The sequence below is a fragment of the Oreochromis aureus genome, linkage group 20 (assembly GCF_013358895.1).
Source record: "Oreochromis aureus strain Israel breed Guangdong linkage group 20, ZZ_aureus, whole genome shotgun sequence".
NCBI classification, from domain to species: Eukaryota; Metazoa; Chordata; class Actinopteri; order Cichliformes; family Cichlidae; genus Oreochromis; species Oreochromis aureus.
In genome coordinates, this window is record NC_052961.1 from 11,919,249 (window position 1) to 11,939,257 (window position 20,009).

The window sequence follows — 20,009 nt, forward strand, 5'->3', positions numbered from 1 at the left end:
TGCAATGAAACGCTATTGTTATTCTCTTATCCTACAGTATGTGCTCTTAATGTTACTATAAAAACTGAACAATACGGGTTAAAGAAAGCAATTTTGGCAAGTGTTATATTCATCTAGCAGAGTACTGAAGCTGAGCCACATTACAAATACGTCAACATTTGATTGATAAATGACAGCAGCAGTCTTTCTGTTGGTGTCAATGCTAACTTTGTGGAAATCAAGTCAATTGTATGAGTATTGCAGTATCAGTGAAAAAAAAAAAAAGCTCTGTTGAAAAGGCGCCTTTGGTGAGACATATTAACATGAATTTTGACATTTCTTAAACATGGCTGATTTTAAATTGTACATATATAGGTTTACTCATATGACACCACAGAGAGCCAACACATTAAAGCAATGGATTTTCGAGAAACTGAAACCACCTTAGTACAACAGAAATAAACTATCACTAATGAACTTTTTTCCTGCAGTTTTGGCATTGATGCTACAATAACATCTCTTCTTAAAAATATTTAAATTGGCTCCAAACAGCAACAGCTTCTTTGTGCCCTCGTGACAGATTTCTGTGTGTTGTGTATTTATTGGTCATTTTTCCTGGGGGCAGTTTTATGTACTTCAGACTTAAGAGAATACATAAAAACATTGCACTTGATCAGAAAAGGTGACACAAAACCAAATTGTATTTGGTCTCAGTTACCACAACTCCATATGCTGTTAACTCTGACACAAACCAAGGGGCCGGGGTCCTGTAGGTTTTAGATGTGTCTTCATCCATCACAGCTGATTTAAATGGCTAAATGACTTCCTCAACATGTCTTGAACTCCAGAGGCCTGGTAATGAACTAATCATGTGATTCAGGTGTGTAGACCCAAGGTGAGATCGAAAACCTGCAGGACCCCGGCCCTTGAGGCCTGGAGTTCGACACCCTTGCTCTAGAGGGACTATCAGATGTCTTTTATACACAGTACAAAGTGCTTGACATAGAGCAGAGGCTTAAGTAAAAATGACAACCACAACACGGCAAATTTCCTACAGAATAGAAATTATTGCATATATTTCTCAGCATCTACTCAAGGTGTCTTGTGCACCGAGGTCACTTTATTGTAATACTAACATATTCCTTTCCCCATCCCCCTTATTCTACACAAGAAAATGAAAAAAAAATGTGCAATTTATGTTCAAATATTCACCTTACAGCATACTAATTATTCATCTTGTCCTGAACAGACAACAGTATTTTCTTACTGTAATTTACAAAAAGATAAAATCACTGGCTAGAAAAGCTGTGTAATGTGTTATTAATATAAAGGTTTGCTTGTGATACTTTCTTTGCTCAAAAATCCCCCAAAATTAGATGTAGTTTAAAGACCTAGCTTTTTATGTGCTTGGTAAACTACACAAAGTAAGCTAGAATACATCTACACGAGTTATTGTTTTGGTTACAATTCTGTAAAATTGTGCAAGTATTAAAAAAAAAAAAAAAAAAAAAAAAGAAAAGCTAAACATACAAATACTGCCGTAGACATATTTAAACTAAACTGACTTTTTACTTTAGACTAAAACAATGATATTTTTTATCATGTATGACAGTAATACTTAAAAGATGTGAAATTTCCTTGACTTTGAGGCTTTATACATGAACTACATTGAGGTAATTAAGATGATACATGAAGCAAATCGAATGCTCCAAAATTTGCCCCAGTATTATCACAATCCCCCCCAGAAGAAAATTAAAACACGTTCATGAGCAAAACAAAACAAAAAACACACACACAAAAAAAAAAAAAAAAGGTTCTTGAGAGTTGCTAATGTCTTGATCTACCTCCTTCGAAAGCATGGTGCTCCTCATGGGCTGAAATATAACAGAAGATCTTATCACATCTCATGATTTCAGTCATTAAAAATGATGATACCGCACCCAAAGAAAAGAAGAAAATACTCACGTTTATAAAACACCGCTTTAAAAGGTACTTGTGGAAGGAGCTCGTTGATCCTTCCTATGATGTTTGACTCGTTAACACAAGAAGCATTTCCATTCCAGACCTGAACGACATCTTCTCTGTCTCTTATACTAACACTGACTCCAACTACTTCATCCTCTGTAAAAAATAAAAAAATGACAATTAAGCATTTCTGACTCATAGCGTTTGCAAGCTATAATAGCAATGGTGTTTTACAGAATATAATAATAATTTAAAAAATATATAATCACAATCAAGAACATTTAAAAGAATTTCACCTGCAGCACAATAATCACTGAACTGCTCTCCAATAGTAGCCAAAAGCAACTCCTTCCACACAGCAGACTATAAATGAGAAGACAACTTTATTTAATGATCATGAAAGTAGATCGTGTACAAAATAAACGCTTAAATGTGTTGTATAACTTACAGTGCATTCTTTGGGTACTTTCATTTTCCACACACCACCTTTGGCATTGCTTTCTTCTTCCCTGTATGCAAATAAGGAAGTGACATTACAAATTATAAAAATGACATCATGTGAAAACAAATGTTGTTCTTGAGGTTCAGCTCACCAGAGTGGTTTTCTTTCTCCTCTCATCAGATGATAGCTCCATCTCAGTGGCAAGCTGGAGACCCCAGGTATGTTGTTGTAAACTCTCCAAAAGTTCTACTCCAGAGCAAAGGTGAGCAGAGGAAATGGGTCATTTTATTGAACCATTTACCAACACATGGAGCACAGACATTTGGCCTTGGTGATATTTTGCAGTGGCCAAAAAGAATTTCCTTATTACTCTTATCTACACACACCTACTGATAAACTGGCATTCTTATTACACGACGCTTAGTCAAGAGCTGAGAGTACTTTGAATAAAATTATGAATTGCTTTTAAATACAAAGACATCAATCACAAACATTTTAAACACCAACTACCAACAGATGTACAACCAATTTGTGTATTCATCGTACCTGGACAGTCTCCACAGTGTAGATTTTCTTCAGGTTTGACTCACACTCAGCTGCTGTTGTTCCTGGTAGAGATCTATCAAGAAAAAAAGAAAATCAGATTCTACCTTCTTTTCTTTTTTAAATTCAAGCTTATAAATATCTCAGATCAACTAAATAAACCGTTTTTCTGAGCTAAATTAATCACATGTGTCCGAATCATGCCCTCTGAGCAGACAGGATGGGGTCAAGTGTTTGGGGGGGGGGATCAGATGACAAAAACGCCAGTAAACAGTAAACAACACTGACCCCGTTTGAACACTGCACCCTCTGATTTGTACACACAGTGGACGATGGGCTTGTGTAACTCAGTGTTGCTTATGTTCAACTCTGTTTTGATTACTTAGTGTCAAACTAGAAACTTTATTGAGAAGTAAAAGTAAATTTTACTTAAACAGAAGTAGTGACTCACTAAACAATAACAATCACATGAGCAGCAACAGAATAACACCTGTGTTAATAAGAACGTGCAGTGACCTTATCTGAAATCACGCTGAGTTATTAATATTCAGCCAGCCAGTCATAATTACACCCTTTGCTTATTTTAAGATCCTTCCAAGAAGAGGAATTGTTTATGTAGGTCAGACAGGAAACAGTTGGCAGATAAGCTGCATCACCATTACCAAGCATTTTGTATGTGTATCTTGTGCAATGTTCTTTTCTGATTAAATAAAGAAAAACAACAACAACAATCACCGTTTTGTTGTTAAGATCACCTGTTATATTATCTAAGCTACAATGCCTGACTTACACTAGAGGCCTGATAAATTCATTTCCCCTCTTTGTTCTCCATAACAGGTCAACAACAAAGAGTTCACCCAGACAACTACAGCAAATGCTAACACAACCGGGAGTGGGTGAAATTAAACAGTTTCTTACCTGTCAAGCCAGAATGTCCAGGGAGAATGTAAAGGCAGGGTGTCATTTCCATTGTTATTGTTATTAGAAATCCCTCCCAAATTTCTGTCACTGATATGAATGTTGTGCTCCAGCAGACTCGGGCTGGATGATGAGCTCAGTTGTAATGCAGCTACTGGAACTGCCATCGTTACCACTGAAAACCAAGTGACCACGTACTAAAAACTAGCAGATGTCTTGCTTTCACTGTTGCCGTCGTCCGTGGTGTAAATATATAGGCTCCTTAGGTAAAACTAACCACGATCAGCTGCTGACTCATTGGTCGCTTCACCGGTTTGCGCCGTCACAACACAAAACGATGACGCCCCGCTGACTGCCTGCGGCATCTACAGCGCGCCAGAGCGATCGAGAAGTTTCCGTCACGTAATCCTGCACATGCAGTAAATGAAAATATTAATACCTCCGCGGCGAGAATAACAAGTATTTTAATTTTAGCAACTTATTTCTTTGCGGGGGGGCAGCGCTCTGCTTTGTTGATCTTCGCGTCTTCCGCAAATGTGAATACGTAATTGCAGACATGCGCAGTCGTCACTGCCACCAGCTTTGTTGGGTTGCTACCTGCTAACGTGCTACTAACCTGCAAGTATTTCTTGCCTCTGACTGGCCACAGCAATGGACATCGACGCATTGTTGGAAGCGTTTCAAGGCAATGTTTGCAGTTGTTAAATGAGCTATTATTAGATTGATTATTTCCTTTATATTTGGCTTAATGCCCTGAGCAAAATGTCTTATGTTTGCTAACTACGTTATCTCGTAACTTAGCTTATCAACAACAACTAGCGTTTAAAAGAAGCATCTAGCGTCTCTGAATTCAGTCTCTGCATGATTTCACCATTTTAATGCTGTCTTCTGCATGCAAAAATTTCGTCTTCACACACTTTACACCTATTTATTTCCCCACAGACGCTTAGCGATTATGTAAACAGCTAGCTTGATAACGTCACAACATGCTGCTAACAATAAAATGCTAGCTAACTAACTTGTGGGAACTTTCTATATAGTTAACTGAGAATGGTTTGGGGATTTTATGAAGTTGCACTTAACATTTGGTCTTGTTTAATGAATGTATTTTCTCTTGATGCAGCAGTAAATATTTTAATCGATGTCACTTTACACTGTAATTTGGAGAAGCCTGAAACCAAACATTATCTTCTCAGGTTATTTTAAAAGTATTCACCTTTGATATTTAGTTCAGTGCAGCCGCATGCATTTGTTTTATTATCTTGGGGATCAGCGTTGTTTCCTAGCTTGTTTTAAGGTTATTAAAATTAAACTTTCTTTTTGTTCCTTAATGTTGGCTTTTGCAGATTTTGAGAAGAAAGGGAAGAAAGAGACCTGTCCCCTGTTGGAGCAATTTTTGTGTCATATTGCCAAGACGGGCCAACCGATGTGAGTACCATGGGTACATGAACGATGGCTACACCCATTAAATTTTACACAACTACACTTAACAGATTTGTTTAAAGCAAACTTGCGTTGTCTTACAGGATCCCGTGGTCACAGTTCAAAACATACTTCATGTTTAAATTGGAAAAAGTCATGGATGATTTTCATGCTGCAACACCAGAACAGAGAGGACCACATAATCCCAATGTAGAGTTTGTCCCATTTGAAGAAATGAAGACGAGGATCTTAAAAATAGTGGATGGATACAATGGGTGAGTTGAGATTATAATGAGCAACGGTAAACAAATCCTTAGTCACAACTTCAGTAGTGACTGAGTTTCAATCAGTAGTTTTTATTATTGGTATTCCTACATGCTGTTAAATCAAAACATAACCACAAAAACATCTAGATATTTGAGCATGCATTTTATATAAAAAATGTACAAGGTTTACTCATATTTTATTCTGCCCACTGTGCGCTGCAGTGTGTTAGTGTCGGTCTAACAGGGTGGGCAATATACCCTCATAAATTATATCACAGTATTTTAAGAAAATATGCAATAATAATATTTATGATAGGGGAAAAATACTGAATTGCTGATTGAATCTTGCAGGCAGTGTGACTGCAGTGTGAATCTACTGAAACAAGATGCCAACAGCAGCCTTATAGTGCAATAGCAGTGACACAGTAGTATACAGAGTGTTTTCCCCTGGAAATTATAACTAAAAGAATAAAAGGAGTGTTTAACAATACCCAAGGTATCTTAACATTATAACTCTTCGAGAGGTTGCACAATATTGTTTTCTACCTGGGATCTTACTATCATATAGAGTGCAACTAGCGAGTGCTCCAGCAATGCTCGATGGAGCCATTTGTTTACTTTTGGGCCTCGCAACTGCTAGCGTCTCCTGCTTAGTAGCCTGGGTGTATTCAATCAATCAATCAATCAATCTTTATTTATAAAGCACTTTTCATACAAAAAAAAAAAGTAGCACAAAGTGCTTTACATGGTTAAAAGCAGCCCACCCCACCCCACCCCGCCCTCCAACTCACTCCCCATACTCTCATTAACATAAACGATCATGAATACACACACACAGATCATTTATGACTGTAGCTGACCAGATACATGCAGATTATTCTTTTTTTTCTCTCTTTTTTTTTGGCTGCATGTATTAAACTCTTACTTGCTTATAGGGCTGTTCGATATAACGATATATATCGGATGACGATATGAAAACGTCTATCGTTTCATATTACGCTATCATTTGTTTCGTGGTGTCGCAAAGAAAACTGTTTACGGCAATATTTTTTCATCGTTTTGATGGTCACTGTATAATTTCCCGATGTTCTCTCTTTCTCTTATATTTAATATAGCCACACTACGGCTGGACAAGCGATTGTTTTTATGCGTTTTCCACATAAACCTTTCACAATAAAGCTGAAGATCCTGTTGAGATTTTTCAAAATAAACTGAATCAAGTGAAATAGAATGCATAGTGTTTATGCATGAGAAGCTAAAAAGAGCCGTCATGTGCTAAAAAAATATAAAGCTTAAAACAGGCTTTTCCCCGCAGCACGCCGTGTAATAAATATTCACAAAGAAAATTGAGGCTGTTTCAACTTATGTAACACTCGACTCCAGGTACACAATGCCCAGCTGAAAAACACTTCACGCATGTCGAGTTGCCCGAGATTCACAGAATTTACAGAAAATATAAAAATTTTCTTATTATATATCGTTGTCGGGACGATAAATGCCTTATATCGGGATATGAGATTTTGGTCATATCGCACAGCCCTACTTACTTATGCTCATCATCATCTGTTCCCTGATCCTAAATATTTCTCTAACTTTACAGAATCCCATTCACCATTCAGCGTCTATGTGAACTCCTTATGGACCCCAAGCGAAACTACACAGGAACAGACAAGTTTCTCAGGGGTTTGGAGAAGGTGAGCAATAAACCATATTATCTTAGTATCTGAAAATAAGATAAACAATATTAGCATATCAAAATGTAAATGTGCATTTCATGGCTTGAAAAAAAGCTTATATTTTTTCTCCTTTTCAGAATGTAATGGTGGTGAGCTGTATCTACCCCACATCAGAGTGAGTACATTGGCTGTTAAGATTCTGTTTCCTTTGCTCTTCTGTGTGCTGTATTTTTCTCAAGCTGCTTCTGTTGACAGTAATGGTCCCCAGAGATTTTATGCATTATTATTGAGTCACACTTACAGCAGCCATTTAACAGCCAGTTGTTTTTTTTTCTGTGCCTTTCTACCTCTTTAAAGGAAAAATGGGGCATCCAGTATAAACAGAATGAATGGAGTGATGTTTCCTGGCAACTCTTCTCTATATACAGACAGGTGGGTGCAAAATGTCAGTGATTGATTTATACAAATTTGAAATTGCTTCATAAATTGCTAGCAAGTGGGAAAATTTTAAAGCCAAATAACATAAGGACAACCACAGTATAGTAAAGACAAAGCAATCTTGCCTGTCAGAAATAATATTTTGTTCTTTTGGAGTAGAAATGTGAATGGGCCAGGCACACCAAAACCACTCAACAGACCAAAGCTGTCATTGCCAACTTCACTTTCCACCAACGGGCTCCCTGATTGTCCAGTCAGCAAAGAACCAGAGCCAGCCACAGAGGAGGTGGAGGAGCAGGGCATAAGGTAAATTGTTTGATCTGGTAATATGTCCTATCAAGAGTGTATTATACTCTAGTTTTTTGTTAGTTTTTTTTATATCTCCTCTATAAAAACCTACTTTTAAGGTTTTTACAGAGGAGAGATCTCGTTTATAATTAGGTTTTGTCAAGACCCTGGCTTAAGAAAAAAACAAACAAAGAAAGAGCAACTCATTGGCTGGCATTTCAGTATATAATCTGTTTAACAGATTTTACTGTGTATGTTTCAGTGAAACCTCACTATCAGAAGGTGAGATGACACCAAATAGTGGGATAAAGAATAAACACCCAGAAGAAGAGGATTCTGATGGCGATAAGCAAGAGGTGAAGAGACTGAAATTTGATGAAACTGAGGAGAATGAAACGACAAGTGAAAAAAATGAGTCGTCTTGTCATCAAGGGCCAGAGAGCTCGCCAGAGAGCTCGCCAGAGACACCAGAGTCTTCAAAACACTCCTGTGGTCAAGAATACAAAAGTGGAACATCTTGTGACACACCTAGTGTATCTGACAATCATGGTATGTGTTCATGATCCTTATTTAGGCTATTTTATAACTTCTGACACTACAGTGTCTTCATAATAGTTGCATCCTTATAATTTCAAATACAGAGGGGCTTATAAGTGTTGCAAAAAAGACAACATAGATCTTTTTAATACAGATCTCTTGGCTGATGTTATTTCTCTGTAGTAGAACATAAATACAAACTGACTAAAACCTAGTTAGCCTAAAGTTAAAGCAATATTTCTGTGCCTTTCAAACAGGCAAATGTTCTGAATAGTTTTGTAAAAATCTCTCACCTTACACCTTCTTAGCTTCTGATAAAGGTGCATTGATGTTTCTTCCCATATTAAAGTATTATTGCTCTCTGTGCCACTTCTTTAAAAAGGTTTATATTTGAGATCCACTTCACAGATTCTTGTTGAAATACTTATTTTGCCCACTTTACAACACTAGTCTTTAAATTCACATATTCAGCTGGATAGCCTACAAGTTAGTTGCCGCAGAATGTCACTTAAAACGTCATGTTAAAATACCTTCGACTTTGCTTCCAGAGCCAAGCAGCACACAATCAGGACCCTCTGAGGTGGAAGAAGACTCATCTGAGGATACGGCTGACCACAGTCTGAAGAGCGATAGCACTGTGGACGAATCTGAGCAGCCTGTTCCATCAGAGGAAAGTTTTGAGCCGGACAGTGGGGAGGGAAACGGCAGCGATGGAGATGACTTAACCAGTGACAAGCAGATCCCCTCTTCCAGTAATTCACCAGACTTGTCAACAGAGGGCGTTGCTGGCATTTCAAACAGTGCAGAGACTGCAATAGAGCCTGGGGAACTTGACTAACTTCAAGGCCTGTCTGCCATCTGACTTTTTTTTTCTTTTCTTTTTTTTCTTTTTTACACTGTATGATACCACACCAAGGGTATATCTGTAGCACTGTGGACCTGTAAGGACCAAGAGTGATGTGACCCTCTAGATTCCTCACAGAAGGATCTTTTTGTCCTAATCAGTTTCAAATTCTCAAGGCCACACATCACCTGGTCTTTAAACTGGAAGGCATGGATTTAAAAGAAGATTATGGAGACTGCCTTTTTCACTGTTGACTAAAAGTTTTTCTAATCTTTTTTTTCTTGATTTTTATATCTGAACGTAATAATTTAACCCTAATAACTGATGTAACTGATGTACTCTGAATTTTCATTATTCATTCGGCATGTATTTCCATAAAGATATGTTTGATAGAGTTTGTTTTAGCCTAAGCACAGTTGTTTTGACTATCTCACTAATGAATGTGTCTCTCTTAAGGTGAACGAGGACACCTGCCATGTAGAATGTGAAGCAATGCTTCACATATGTCTGTTTGCTTTTTCTATGAAGCACATACCGTAAATATATTTCTTATTAACATTATCTTGCACTTGTCAGCTTTGACCCCTTGAAGGATGTGGAAAATGTTATAGTTTTGGTTTTCATTCTATGAAGCCAGTATAAAACGGTATTGTAGTAACCAGTTTGGTTAGATAGAATATTGCTTTGGCTTAAGGGTAGCCATTTCTGCATCAAGCCCTGTAAACACAATACAAGGTACTTTTACACTTTATGTATGTCATACTTTAGTTTACAGTCGTCACTTTTGATAATTAGGAATTTTTACAGTATGTATCTGTAAATCAGTTTTTGTAGACTTGTAATAAATGTCCACTGCCTTCGTAAAACTGATCATCGCTGGAAACTGAAGGCTTGCGCTTGTATCATAGTATTCATGGAAAGCAATAAATGCTGAAATTTGAAGTGTACTTTGCCCAGCTGGTGTTAAGGCAGTTGCTTATCTGGGTTAATGTTAACACAGCTGGTGTTAAGCTGCAAAAGTTTGAAACATTTATAACATTTTAGTTTCAGATTAATTGTATAATCACAACAATTGTGTCCAGGGAATTATTGTTTAGCTGCACTCAAAAATGAGTTTGATAGCATGTCTAGTGTTTTTCAAGAAACATTTGCAAATGGACATTAATGTAAATGTTTAGCTATTCAGATTGAAGCAACCCACTGCATTGAGGCATTTGGACTTGATCACGAAGACTTGTTGAAGTTCAAAGCAAGTCTCAGAATAGGAAGAAAGGGTGAGTTGACTGATAAACAGGCTGGTCATGACCTGGGAGGTCTGTTTCTAGTTGAGTAAGTTCTCTGTGACAAAATGCCCAGAGATCAGAGGAGAATGACCAGGCTGTTTCTAGTTGAGTAACTCAGATACCCATTTCTTACAACAAGAACATCTCTGGGCAGATGGACTACAGCAGCAGAAGACTGTATCAGGTGCCACTCCTGTCGTCTAAGAACAGGAAACTCAGACTGCAATTCCCAAGGGCTCTCCAAAAACCAAGAGATAAAAAAAAACAAAAAAAACGTGCTATGTATCAAAGGTTTAGACTGCTGCTGGTGGTGTAATGGGGCGAAGCGTATTTTCTTAGCACACTTTAGACCCCTAAGCACCACACAGTCTACCTAATGGCTGCTTCCAGTAGGATAACACTTTTGAAACGTGTTGGAGCAAGAGATTCACATCACAGATGAGCAGCTGACAAATCTGCAGCAGCAGCGTGTCTGTATCATATCAACATGGACCAAAATGTTTGAGGAATATTTCCAGCAACCTACTGAAGCTATTCCATGAAGAATTAAGGCAGTTCTGACAGCAAATAAGGGAAAAACCTGGTACTAGCAAGGTGTAACTAATGTAGGTCTATGTTCTAACATGCTTGCCTGCTTCCATTCTGAAAGCTTGCTTTTATTTTACTAAGCTAAAACTCTAGAAGTAACAATGTCATATATATAATACATTACAGAAAACTGCCAGGCATGGGCATAGAAATGGGTCATCAGCACAGGTAAAAGCATTTGTACGATGACTGGATGAGGGGGAATATCTCTTGTGTAAGACAGGAGGTGTAAATCATTTTAATCGTGCAAGGATATCATCCAGTGACTCCTCAATGGCCTTGAAACCTCTAAGCTAAGATTATCACTATTCCTGTTGTCAGCACGTATATTAGCCGGGAAGGAAATGGGCCAAGCCATGTTTTCACCTATAAACAAAAGATAAGATCCTGCTAACGCTGATGTTCTAGTGAAAAAGTATAGCTGTTTCCAAGTCTGCTTTCTACTCAAAAACAAAACAAAAGCCTGCTTGATGTTTGACCCTTTTCCAAAATAGAATTTCTATTTTGAGATATGAGGTGGATTTAAATGCACATCACTAGTGACAACAATTTTATTATAGGCTTCAGTAAGACTAGAGTGGGCATTCATAGAGTAATCAGGGTACCAGTTAATTACCTGGCACCTGAAGGTCAGGGTTTCCAGGGATAACTAAAGGACTGAGCTGAGTGAATTATCAGACGGGTCAGGAGCTTTCTATTTTGGAATAGATTACCTATTAGTCCACAGGTAATACTTTATTTTAATGTGCTTGACCTTTTGTTTGATCATTCTATCAATTCATTTGATTTTCCCCTCAATTATATAACCTCAAAAACTAAAATTTGAATTCCAGCTCTGCTTTGTAAAGCCTTAAATCACTCGATTCAAAACTATTATACACTATACAGACTTTAGGCCTTAGCTTACCTTTGGCATTTTATACCTTAATGTAAACTTAAATCATATAATTAAATAATAATACATTTTAATTTGTGAAAATTGAATGAAATCAGAGATCCTTGAAACCCTTTTATGTCATTTTTCCCCACAACTTTCACACACAGTATTGTTTTTCTTCTAGTTTAGTATAGGTACAAGCAGCAGCACAATCCTCCCATAATCTGTCTGTGAACTAATTGAATTTGACAAGTGTTCATTTCTAATCCTTTATCATGTGATCCATAGCAGTCTGTGTCTCATCCTCACTTTCAGTAGGGATTTGCCACAATTGAGAGCCTAATAACAATTCAGCTTCTATGGACTTTCATGCCATATTGGTCAGTTTGGTTTTTGCTGATTTGCACAAACTTAGCCTGCAGCCACTGGCTCTGTAACTGAGCACTTTTTTCATTTTGTAATGTAGGTGGAAGCTTAAAAAATGTAACCAGGTCAAACCAGGTTCGTGTAATGTAATAGATAATATTCGTGATTTTCGGCGAGAATAAAAATATTACCAACATGGGTCAACGCCTGAGTGAAGAGAGTGACCAAGACAAGGAAATCGATGTGGCGGAGCTGCAGGAATGGTACAAAAAGTTTGTTGTGGAATGCCCAAGTGGAACGCTGTTCATGCACGAGTTCAAGAGTTTCTTTGGCGTTACTCATAACAAGGAAGCTGCAGATTACATTGAAAACATGTTTCGAGCATTTGACAAAAACGGAGTAAGTACAAACTTCTGTTCTGTCTCATTTTAACGTTGTTACCAAACTACACAGCAGGAGAAGATATTAGTACACATTTGTTGATTCGGGAGGTTGCTTGTGCTGTTTCACCTGATGCTCATTATCAAATACGTATTTTATCATTTGGAGCAATTTTGAGGACTAAATTAATTTGTACAAGTAAGGAAAAATGTCATAAATGTCCATGTATCAATTTCACTGATAATACTTTTTTGGTTTTCAGGGTATACACAGCAAGCAAACTGGATGTTTCAGCTTAGCTCTAGGAATAATGGATAATTTTCACTTTTCTCTGACAGGTTAAAGTCCACACTGAAGTAAACATTTAGGTTCTTAGTGACATCCTTGTATTCCTTCACAACATCTGAACCTTGTGTGCACACAGGACAACACCATTGATTTCTTGGAGTATGTGGCAGCTTTGAACTTAGTCCTTCGGGGAAAACTGGAGCATAAACTTAAATGGACATTCAAAATGTATGACAAAGATGGAAGCGGGTGCATCGACAAAACAGAGCTTCTAGAAATTGTGGAGGTAATATTTACTATTTTAAAGTCTCCATGTGTACTGCATAGTTGATATTATGCAGCTGAATTGGCTGAATTGAAGGAGTCATTGTAACATCTTTTCCTGTAACTCTCAGTCTATTTATCGGCTGAAGAAAGCCTGCCATGGAGAGCTGGATGAAGAATGTAATCTGCTGACCCCAGACCAAGTGGTTGACCGGATATTTGAGCTGGTTGATGAAAATGGGGATGGTGAGTGTTTGCAATGGTTTCTGACAGTTTAAAATGTTCCATGGATGATTTAAAACTTCTGAGATAGGCAGCTGTGGCATTGTGAATCACTAATTGTAAAATTGTATGCGTATTCATTATTACTTGTTTATATTAAAAGGATAGGTGGGTGCAAGCTTTACAGTGGTCATCTATCAGGAATGGAGAAATGTATACATAAATAACCCAAAGAATAACTGTCCTGCGTCACTTAGGGGAGCTCTCACTGGATGAGTTCATCGATGGAGCACGGAGGGACAAGTGGGTGATGAAGATGCTGCAGATGGATGTGAACCCCGGAGACTGGCTCAATGAGCGACGCCGTAGTGCGGACTTCTAGGGGGAAGCAGAGACTGTCAGTCTGTCATGCACAATCCTGATGTGTAACTATTCATATTGTGATTTTGTGTATATTGCAGTTTATATGTATATAAAATAAAACACTGATACTGTCTGACTGCTCATGTGCTATATGCTGTTGTATCATATTTAGATACATGTCCACATCAGTGCTGAGATTTTCACAAGCTTTCATTTATTGCTGCGTATGATGATGTAGGTTTTGTTTGTCTGCCCTTGCTTTATTTTCTTATATGTAATAATATGAGCAAAAAAAGAGTCCTCCAATAAACATACTAATAAATCACAATAAATGTGAAGGTGTGAATTTCTTAAAACATAAAGCACTAAATAAATTTAGGAGACGACAGGAAGTTGCCAACTTTTATTGATAGGCATTGAATAAAAGACTTCTAAACATAAATATTAGTGTATACTGTTAAAATGGGTTTCTATTAAAGTATGCTTTGCAATTATTCTAATGGAAAAGTTAAATTATTCGTTTTGCATATTTATCTGACAACCATCACATTCCGAAGGCGTGATCGTCCACAAAGTCTCGCTATTTCTCGCGAGACGATATGTTACGTAGCAGCTTTACATACTGCTCCAAACCAACTAACCTACCGAGCACTGTGTACGTAAGTGAAACAGCTTTATGCAGTTAGCAGTTTGTAAATCATACGAGTGACTGCACTAGCGTACAGCGTACTGTGCAAACTAGCAAACAGGTCTTCCAGCAGAAATTGAATGTCGATACTTCCGTGTGTTTTTAGTGTGTGTTCAAGATACTTAACAGCAAATCAAATCGCCCTGCAAGTGCTTTACCCTCGCTTGCCAATGTCGTCCGAACCTCATATGTCGGCCAGCACCTACACAACTAAGGTAAACTTCAGTTTCTGGGGTTTCTCCGTCAAGAGACCAGTGTTTACTGTATTTGTTATTCCGTCGTTATGCTTCACGACATTGTCTAATGCTGCCCCCTCCTGGTTAGCCTGCAGAACACAAGTGGAGGCTGAGTTATGTCACCGGGGACCTGTTCTCCTGCCCTGCGCATGAAGCTCTGGCCCACTGCATCAGTGAGGACATCCGTATGGGGGCAGGCATAGCTGTGGAATTCAAAAAGAGGTTTCAAGGGGTGACTGAGTTAAAAGAGCAAAGTGAGTCAACCCTTTTATTAAAGATTCATCAGGGATGAAGATGTCTTGTGATCATTTTACCAGCATGGAGACAGTTTTTTTTTAAAAAAGGTTAAAAGCCTTTAACCTCCTCCTCACTCGCTTTCCTTTTGTAACAGGCTCTGTTAGGAGTTTTGTCTGCACTGTCTGAGAGTATCACATTGTATAAATTTTGTCTGACTCTGTGTACACATTAACCCATATTCTTCCACACACATTCGCTCTTATAGAAAGTCAGGGTAGTATCATATGACAAATGTGTAAATGTGACTTTGTATTTGTATCCTGTTGGGCGTGCCACTTACCAGTGTCATAATGGATGACTGACAGGTGCTCGCTCTCTTGTGTAACCTCCTAAAACTGAGCAAACACCCATCTGCACTTGACTGGATGAATTCTTTTCATAAACCGTCTCCTCACACGTTACAAACTGGACTAACATGCTGACTCGTTTGGAAACTTTCTCTTATGTTTCAAAAATAACTTGCTGAACTTTGTTTCTGAGAACATTTTAAGCGAGGAATAGGTTGAATAATTTTGCCTTAACATGTGAAAGTTTTGGGGAGTTTTCAGAGGTGACGTTGGACCTGATACCTCTAATTTTGCATAAAGAAGCTTAGACACTGACACTGACAGATCATGTGGACACTTCAGTCTGAAAACTTTATTTTTGGTTATAAAAGGATATTAACAACAGATTCAAACAGTGTCTCTGAATAGAAAGATAGCAGTACAGTCATACAATCACAGATGAGCTGTGATGGTGTAACACTGACTTGATATGAACACGTTTTGCTGTTTTGTTTTTTTTACCATATTAATGGTTAAAAATGACACGTCAGATTCAAAAGGCCAAGAGTTCCCTCAACAGTTTTTCTCTTTAAAATGTTTGTGTCAAACAAGGCCTAGTATTACATCAATTGCCTTGGCAGATTAGAGGGAGGATGTGTTTGCCCAGACACTTTGTGCCAGAACAATGACACATGAGTTTTTGCTTTTGGATTTGTTTGGTTCTCAGGCTAGTAAACTTTTTGATAAACAACTCTACTTTCTAACTTTTTTTGTGTGTGTGTGTCCTCCGGTGTGTTAGTGAGGGTCTAGGGATTTATGAATCATTTTTTTTATCAAGCCTTGTTCTAATGTGGATATTATATTTCTTTCTGTCTTTCTATTCTTTATAATCCAAACAGAAAAAGTGACAGGACAGTGTGCCGTACTGAAAAGTGATGGACGCTTTGTCTACTATCTGGTACACATGTTGATTAAAATTCACTAGATGTACACTTTTAGACAAATCAAGAGATTTTATTCGAAAGCTGTTGTGGTTAATGCAATGAAATGTTGTTTTTCTATTACTTTATTGTAGATCACAAAGAAAAAGGCAAGCCAGAAACCCACCTATGAGAGTCTGAGACAGAGCCTGGAGGACATGAAGTCACATTGCCTGAAGAACCAAGTATCAAGAATATCGATGCCTCGGTTTGTATCATTTCTTTTCTCTTTTGTGACCCTTAATTGAGAGAAATAATAATAAACAAATGTATTTTAAAATCCACTAATTGTGTCATTTATTCAGTTGCTGTGGTGGTTAAATTCTTTATCTATTTTTCTGACAGTATCGGCTGTGGCCTGGATCGACTCAAGTGGACAAGCGTGTCAGAGATACTGGATCAGGTCTTCAAACACACAGACATCTCCATCACAGTTTACAGTCTTCCTCGGAGAGAAGAAACCACAGTGATGAAGGAAAACAGACGCAGATGATTCATGGAAATGTTGATTATTGAAATGCTGATGTACTTTTGTATATGAAGCCAAAGGGATTTTTTTTTTCAAAGTTGGAAACATGTTGTTTTCTCTGTTGATGGAAAATAAAGCTTTCTTTTTATAAAAGAACCCACATAAACTCATACCCAACTAGCAGTGGTATTATTATAGAACCTTTTTGTAATGACTGTTGGGACTACTTCCAAAATATTTTAATCTATGCTCATCACTAAATTAAGATGAACCCGGATGAACTCAGTTTAATATCTCATATGGTGTGTTTTATACCACGGGATTGAGTATAAAGCGTCAGTTATCTCTTTATCTCCCCCTTCTTTCATTAAGCATTTACATTGCTGATTGAGCAAACAGTGCCTTTCTCTGTGGTCATCGTATAACTTCTGGAGTGCTCATCATGGCCACTGCAAATGGTCAAGGTATTGTATGCTTCTTTATTGATCTGCTGGGGTATTGTACTTTAATGCAGCCGAGGAACAATGGACCAGATGTGAGTGAAAGAGAGCAGGGAATTTGACACCACAAAGTCAATCCTGCACATCCATTTTCTCCAGTATGGGAAAGCCTTTTAACGCATGATGAAATTCAAGTGGAAAGGGGAGAGGTAATGACATACATTTTCCATTCAAGATATTTTATTGCAATCTCTAAAGGGGGCTTCATCTAACTGTGCGATGATATTCACTTCAGGTGCTGGTAATTATCGCGAACGTCAGTAGTGGCGAGACTGCTTGAACAGTGTGCTGCCTGCTAGCCTCCCATTCTCCTTTGGGGCACTTTCAATAATTCATGAAGAAAAGGCATTAACCGCTGTGCACACTGCGGCTGGCTGCCCATTTCCTCCCATATATCCAGGCTGGCTGGGAGACTTTGGTATCACTGCAACCAGCCTCCGCTCTCCTCTCTTCCCATCCCCCTTCCTGCCTGGGAATTAGACTCCACACTGCAGCAGAGCCACCTAGCTGTGCTGCAGTGAACACAGGGAAATCTCCCTTCATCTGACCTGCTGTCATAGTCAACGTGCTGCTGGTGTTGGACGGTGCAGCGAAATCTGTTCTCACCCCACCTTATAGCCCCCTTGTCTCTTTGTTCCCATGCAATGTCTGCTTGTCCCACTGCAGTACACTGGCTCGCCTCCACTGCTTTCCCTCATTCCCATTCTCCCCCACTCCACACACACATGCTGACAAACTCCCCCCATCCTCGTTCCTTTTTTTCTTTGCTCAATGCGTATGAAATTGCAGAGCTCAGCATTCTTTTCCACAGGCACTTAGGGAAAAAAAGGAAAGAAAAAAAGAGAGATGAGCTGGGCGGGAGGGCTTCTGGTGCACCACATAACTGGCTCCCTTCCAATTAAAGAGGAGAGCTTATGTTATTGAAGAGCAGCTTAGCCAATCAGGAAGCAGTGCAGGCAAAGACAGCAGGAAAAAAGCAGCAGAGCGGCTGAGCAAGAGAAAGAAAAAAAAACTGCAGTGTGTGAGTGTGTGTAGTTTTTATCCCTCCCCTGAGCAGATCTTTATCAATTTGGGTACTCCAGTCTTGGGGTGCATTTGAATGAGAGTCTGTGTGTATGTGTCAGAGTTTACAGAGTAAAGGTGTGTCTACACTGCTGTATTAGACTCCTGACTTATTCATTCTGAAATTGGAAATAAGAAAAAGTAAGAAGAGATTGATTATTTCTCTCTCTATCTCAAAGTGTCTGGGAATCTGCAGAGAAGGGGGAAGAACTCCGTGTCCAGGAGAGAGCAACCTGCACAAAAGGTAAGCAGCTGCATTCTCCTTCTGCAACCATGCCTGATTATTTCACTTCTGAAGTTGTGTTCTGTGTTCACTGTTAGTGAGTGTACTTATTCTTTTCCTTGTTTTAGTTCTTCACACACAGTTCCCTTTTAAATGCATACATGGATCTCTGTTTGTTTCCATTTCTTTTTTGCATAATATTTGATGAAAACGGAGAAGGAGAGAGAAAGAGGGAGGGGGAAGGTTAGTGTGGGACTCCCTGATGCTCCTAGGCAAGTTTCTGTGCACACGGTTCTCTAGTGCTGCAGTATCCCATTACATCCCTGTGCGGAGCTGCCTCAGCATCCAGACAGTGCCAGGATGAAGCAACCCAAACCAGCTACCAGCTTCCCAAATTTGCTCTCACAGTTTTACCTCATTTTCACCTATCCCGGTTTGGGATAAGTGAAGTTTTGCTACTTATATTGTGAATAGGTACACTGTGATAAGCTCAGTGTGGTAAAAAGACTACGTCAGCCCATTATAATTTTATCCTGCACGCTCTCGTTGTGTACTCTGGGTGTCAGTGGGGTTGCTTAGATAACAGTTTGAATTGGCTCTGATAGTGTTTGAGACCGGCGATTAGTTTTTGTTTGGTTTATCTGGTGCTCTGGGACTTCCTCCAGTCTAAGCCTGCAGCAAAAGTAGGCTCTCTGATTGGCTGAACTGACTAAAGTGTACTAAAGAAACACAAAAAGATAGAAATAATATTATGAATTATTATTATTGTTAAAAATTAGCTCAAACAACAAAGGATAGTAAGTTGACGTACAGTTAAAAGGGTTATTCATTATTATATGTTTTTATATTAATGATTTCATTCTTTTATTTAAGAGAAATTGCAGTAATTTAGTATATCCTCCTTTCTGTTCTGTACATCTGACCTTGATCATTTCTGAATGAAGATGTGATGTTGTCCAGCAGTGGGCACTATGTGTTTTCTCTGCTGAAAATGTCTGTGAACACTGGCCTGCTGCAGAGCAGGGAAAAATAATAGATGGACTTAACGTGTTGTGTATGAGGATGCTGAAAATACTGGATGAGCATTTTTTTGTGTTTTCATATTAGTTAAAAGTGAAGCTTGTACCTTTTACTCTGATAGTAGCTATAAGCATGAGACATACAACTAAACCCGATCATAATGTGGATTTGTGTTTCAAGTATTCAAGACTTTCTTATATTCAGCGGTACAGAGAGGGTTGAGAAGAAAATGTAATCTGTTTCAGCACCATGGACAGTGCACATAGCAGGGACCTTTTGCAAGAGCTTCCTTTATAAAGTTTGAAACAAACCAGTGTT

The 20,009-nt window shown here is 38.4% G+C and overlaps 5 protein-coding genes across 8 annotated transcripts in view; 4 read left to right on the forward strand and 1 right to left on the reverse strand.

The window, feature by feature from the left end:
* Positions 1-1,056: 1,056 nt before the first annotated feature.
* On the reverse strand, positions 1,057-4,053 carry LOC116310939 (eukaryotic translation initiation factor 4E type 3-like). The gene is made up of 7 exons (XM_031727895.2): positions 3,848-4,053; positions 2,933-3,005; positions 2,538-2,632; positions 2,393-2,453; positions 2,241-2,307; positions 1,945-2,100; positions 1,057-1,853 (listed from the first exon to the last, which is right to left on the reverse strand). Exons 1-7 carry the CDS (start codon positions 4,012-4,014, stop codon positions 1,807-1,809), a joined length of 666 nt encoding a protein of 221 aa, XP_031583755.1. The 5' UTR covers positions 4,015-4,053; the 3' UTR covers positions 1,057-1,806.
* Positions 4,054-4,398: 345 nt separating this feature from the next.
* On the forward strand, positions 4,399-10,274 carry LOC116310938 (serine/threonine-protein phosphatase 4 regulatory subunit 2-A-like). Its single transcript, XM_031727894.2, has 9 exons — positions 4,399-4,532; positions 5,194-5,275; positions 5,374-5,544; positions 7,136-7,229; positions 7,349-7,386; positions 7,569-7,643; positions 7,809-7,955; positions 8,200-8,486; positions 9,023-10,274. The coding sequence occupies exons 1-9, from the start codon at positions 4,499-4,501 to the stop codon at positions 9,310-9,312; spliced, it is 1,218 nt and encodes a 405-aa protein (XP_031583754.1). The 5' UTR covers positions 4,399-4,498; the 3' UTR covers positions 9,313-10,274.
* A 1,502-nt stretch (positions 10,275-11,776) lies between these two features.
* guca1b (guanylate cyclase activator 1B) lies at positions 11,777-14,278 on the forward strand. The gene is made up of 4 exons (XM_031727822.2): positions 11,777-12,831; positions 13,238-13,387; positions 13,497-13,611; positions 13,845-14,278. The coding sequence occupies exons 1-4, from the start codon at positions 12,628-12,630 to the stop codon at positions 13,967-13,969; spliced, it is 594 nt and encodes a 197-aa protein (XP_031583682.1). The 5' UTR covers positions 11,777-12,627; the 3' UTR covers positions 13,970-14,278.
* Positions 14,279-14,520: 242 nt separating this feature from the next.
* Positions 14,521-17,056, forward strand: oard1 (O-acyl-ADP-ribose deacylase 1). Of its 2 annotated transcripts, none has more exons than XM_031727819.2 (6): positions 14,521-14,605; positions 14,745-14,853; positions 14,963-15,128; positions 16,337-16,395; positions 16,513-16,625; positions 16,763-17,056. In XM_031727819.2, the coding sequence occupies exons 1-6, from the start codon at positions 14,550-14,552 to the stop codon at positions 16,908-16,910; spliced, it is 651 nt and encodes a 216-aa protein (XP_031583679.1). In that variant the 5' UTR covers positions 14,521-14,549; the 3' UTR covers positions 16,911-17,056. The 2 variants fall into 2 exon arrangements, with proteins under 2 accessions (XP_031583679.1, XP_031583681.1); XM_031727821.2 differs by having other exon boundaries at positions 14,524-14,609.
* Positions 17,057-18,448: 1,392 nt separating this feature from the next.
* Positions 18,449-20,009, forward strand: part of LOC116310894 (synaptotagmin-2-like) — a 62,294-nt gene continuing 60,733 nt past the window's right edge. For 2 of the 3 annotated variants that reach the window (XM_031727818.2, XM_039603909.1), the window contains exons 1-2: positions 18,449-18,526; positions 18,628-18,692. The gene's annotated coding sequence lies outside the window, so the exon portion shown is untranslated. Of the gene's footprint in view, positions 18,693-20,009 lie in introns of all 3 variants that reach the window. The other variant, XM_039603907.1, reaches the window with a different exon arrangement.

Coding starts and splice junctions, on each gene's coding strand:
- LOC116310939 (XM_031727895.2), bottom strand. CDS start 4,014: ATGGCAGTTCCAGTAGCTGCATTACAACTGAGCTCATCATCCAGCCCG. Junction 3,006..3,847: donor TGGACATTCTGGCTTGACAG/GTAAGAAACTGT, acceptor TTTTCTTGATAG/ATCTCTACCAGGAACAACAG. Junction 2,101..2,240: donor CAGTGATTATTGTGCTGCAG/GTGAAATTCTTT, acceptor TATTTTTTACAG/AGGATGAAGTAGTTGGAGTC.
- LOC116310938 (XM_031727894.2), top strand. CDS start 4,499: ATGGACATCGACGCATTGTTGGAAGCGTTTCAAG. Junction 4,533..5,193: donor ATTGTTGGAAGCGTTTCAAG/GCAATGTTTGCA, acceptor TGGCTTTTGCAG/ATTTTGAGAAGAAAGGGAAG. Junction 5,545..7,135: donor ATAGTGGATGGATACAATGG/GTGAGTTGAGAT, acceptor CTAACTTTACAG/AATCCCATTCACCATTCAGC.
- guca1b (XM_031727822.2), top strand. CDS start 12,628: ATGGGTCAACGCCTGAGTGAAGAGAGTGACCAAGACAAGGAAATCGAT. Junction 12,832..13,237: donor GAGCATTTGACAAAAACGGA/GTAAGTACAAAC, acceptor GTGTGCACACAG/GACAACACCATTGATTTCTT. Junction 13,612..13,844: donor GGTTGATGAAAATGGGGATG/GTGAGTGTTTGC, acceptor TGCGTCACTTAG/GGGAGCTCTCACTGGATGAG.
- oard1 (XM_031727819.2), top strand. CDS start 14,550: ATGTTACGTAGCAGCTTTACATACTGCTCCAAACCAACTAACCTACCG. Junction 14,854..14,962: donor CCAGCACCTACACAACTAAG/GTAAACTTCAGT, acceptor CCTCCTGGTTAG/CCTGCAGAACACAAGTGGAG. Junction 16,626..16,762: donor TCAAGAATATCGATGCCTCG/GTTTGTATCATT, acceptor TTTTTCTGACAG/TATCGGCTGTGGCCTGGATC.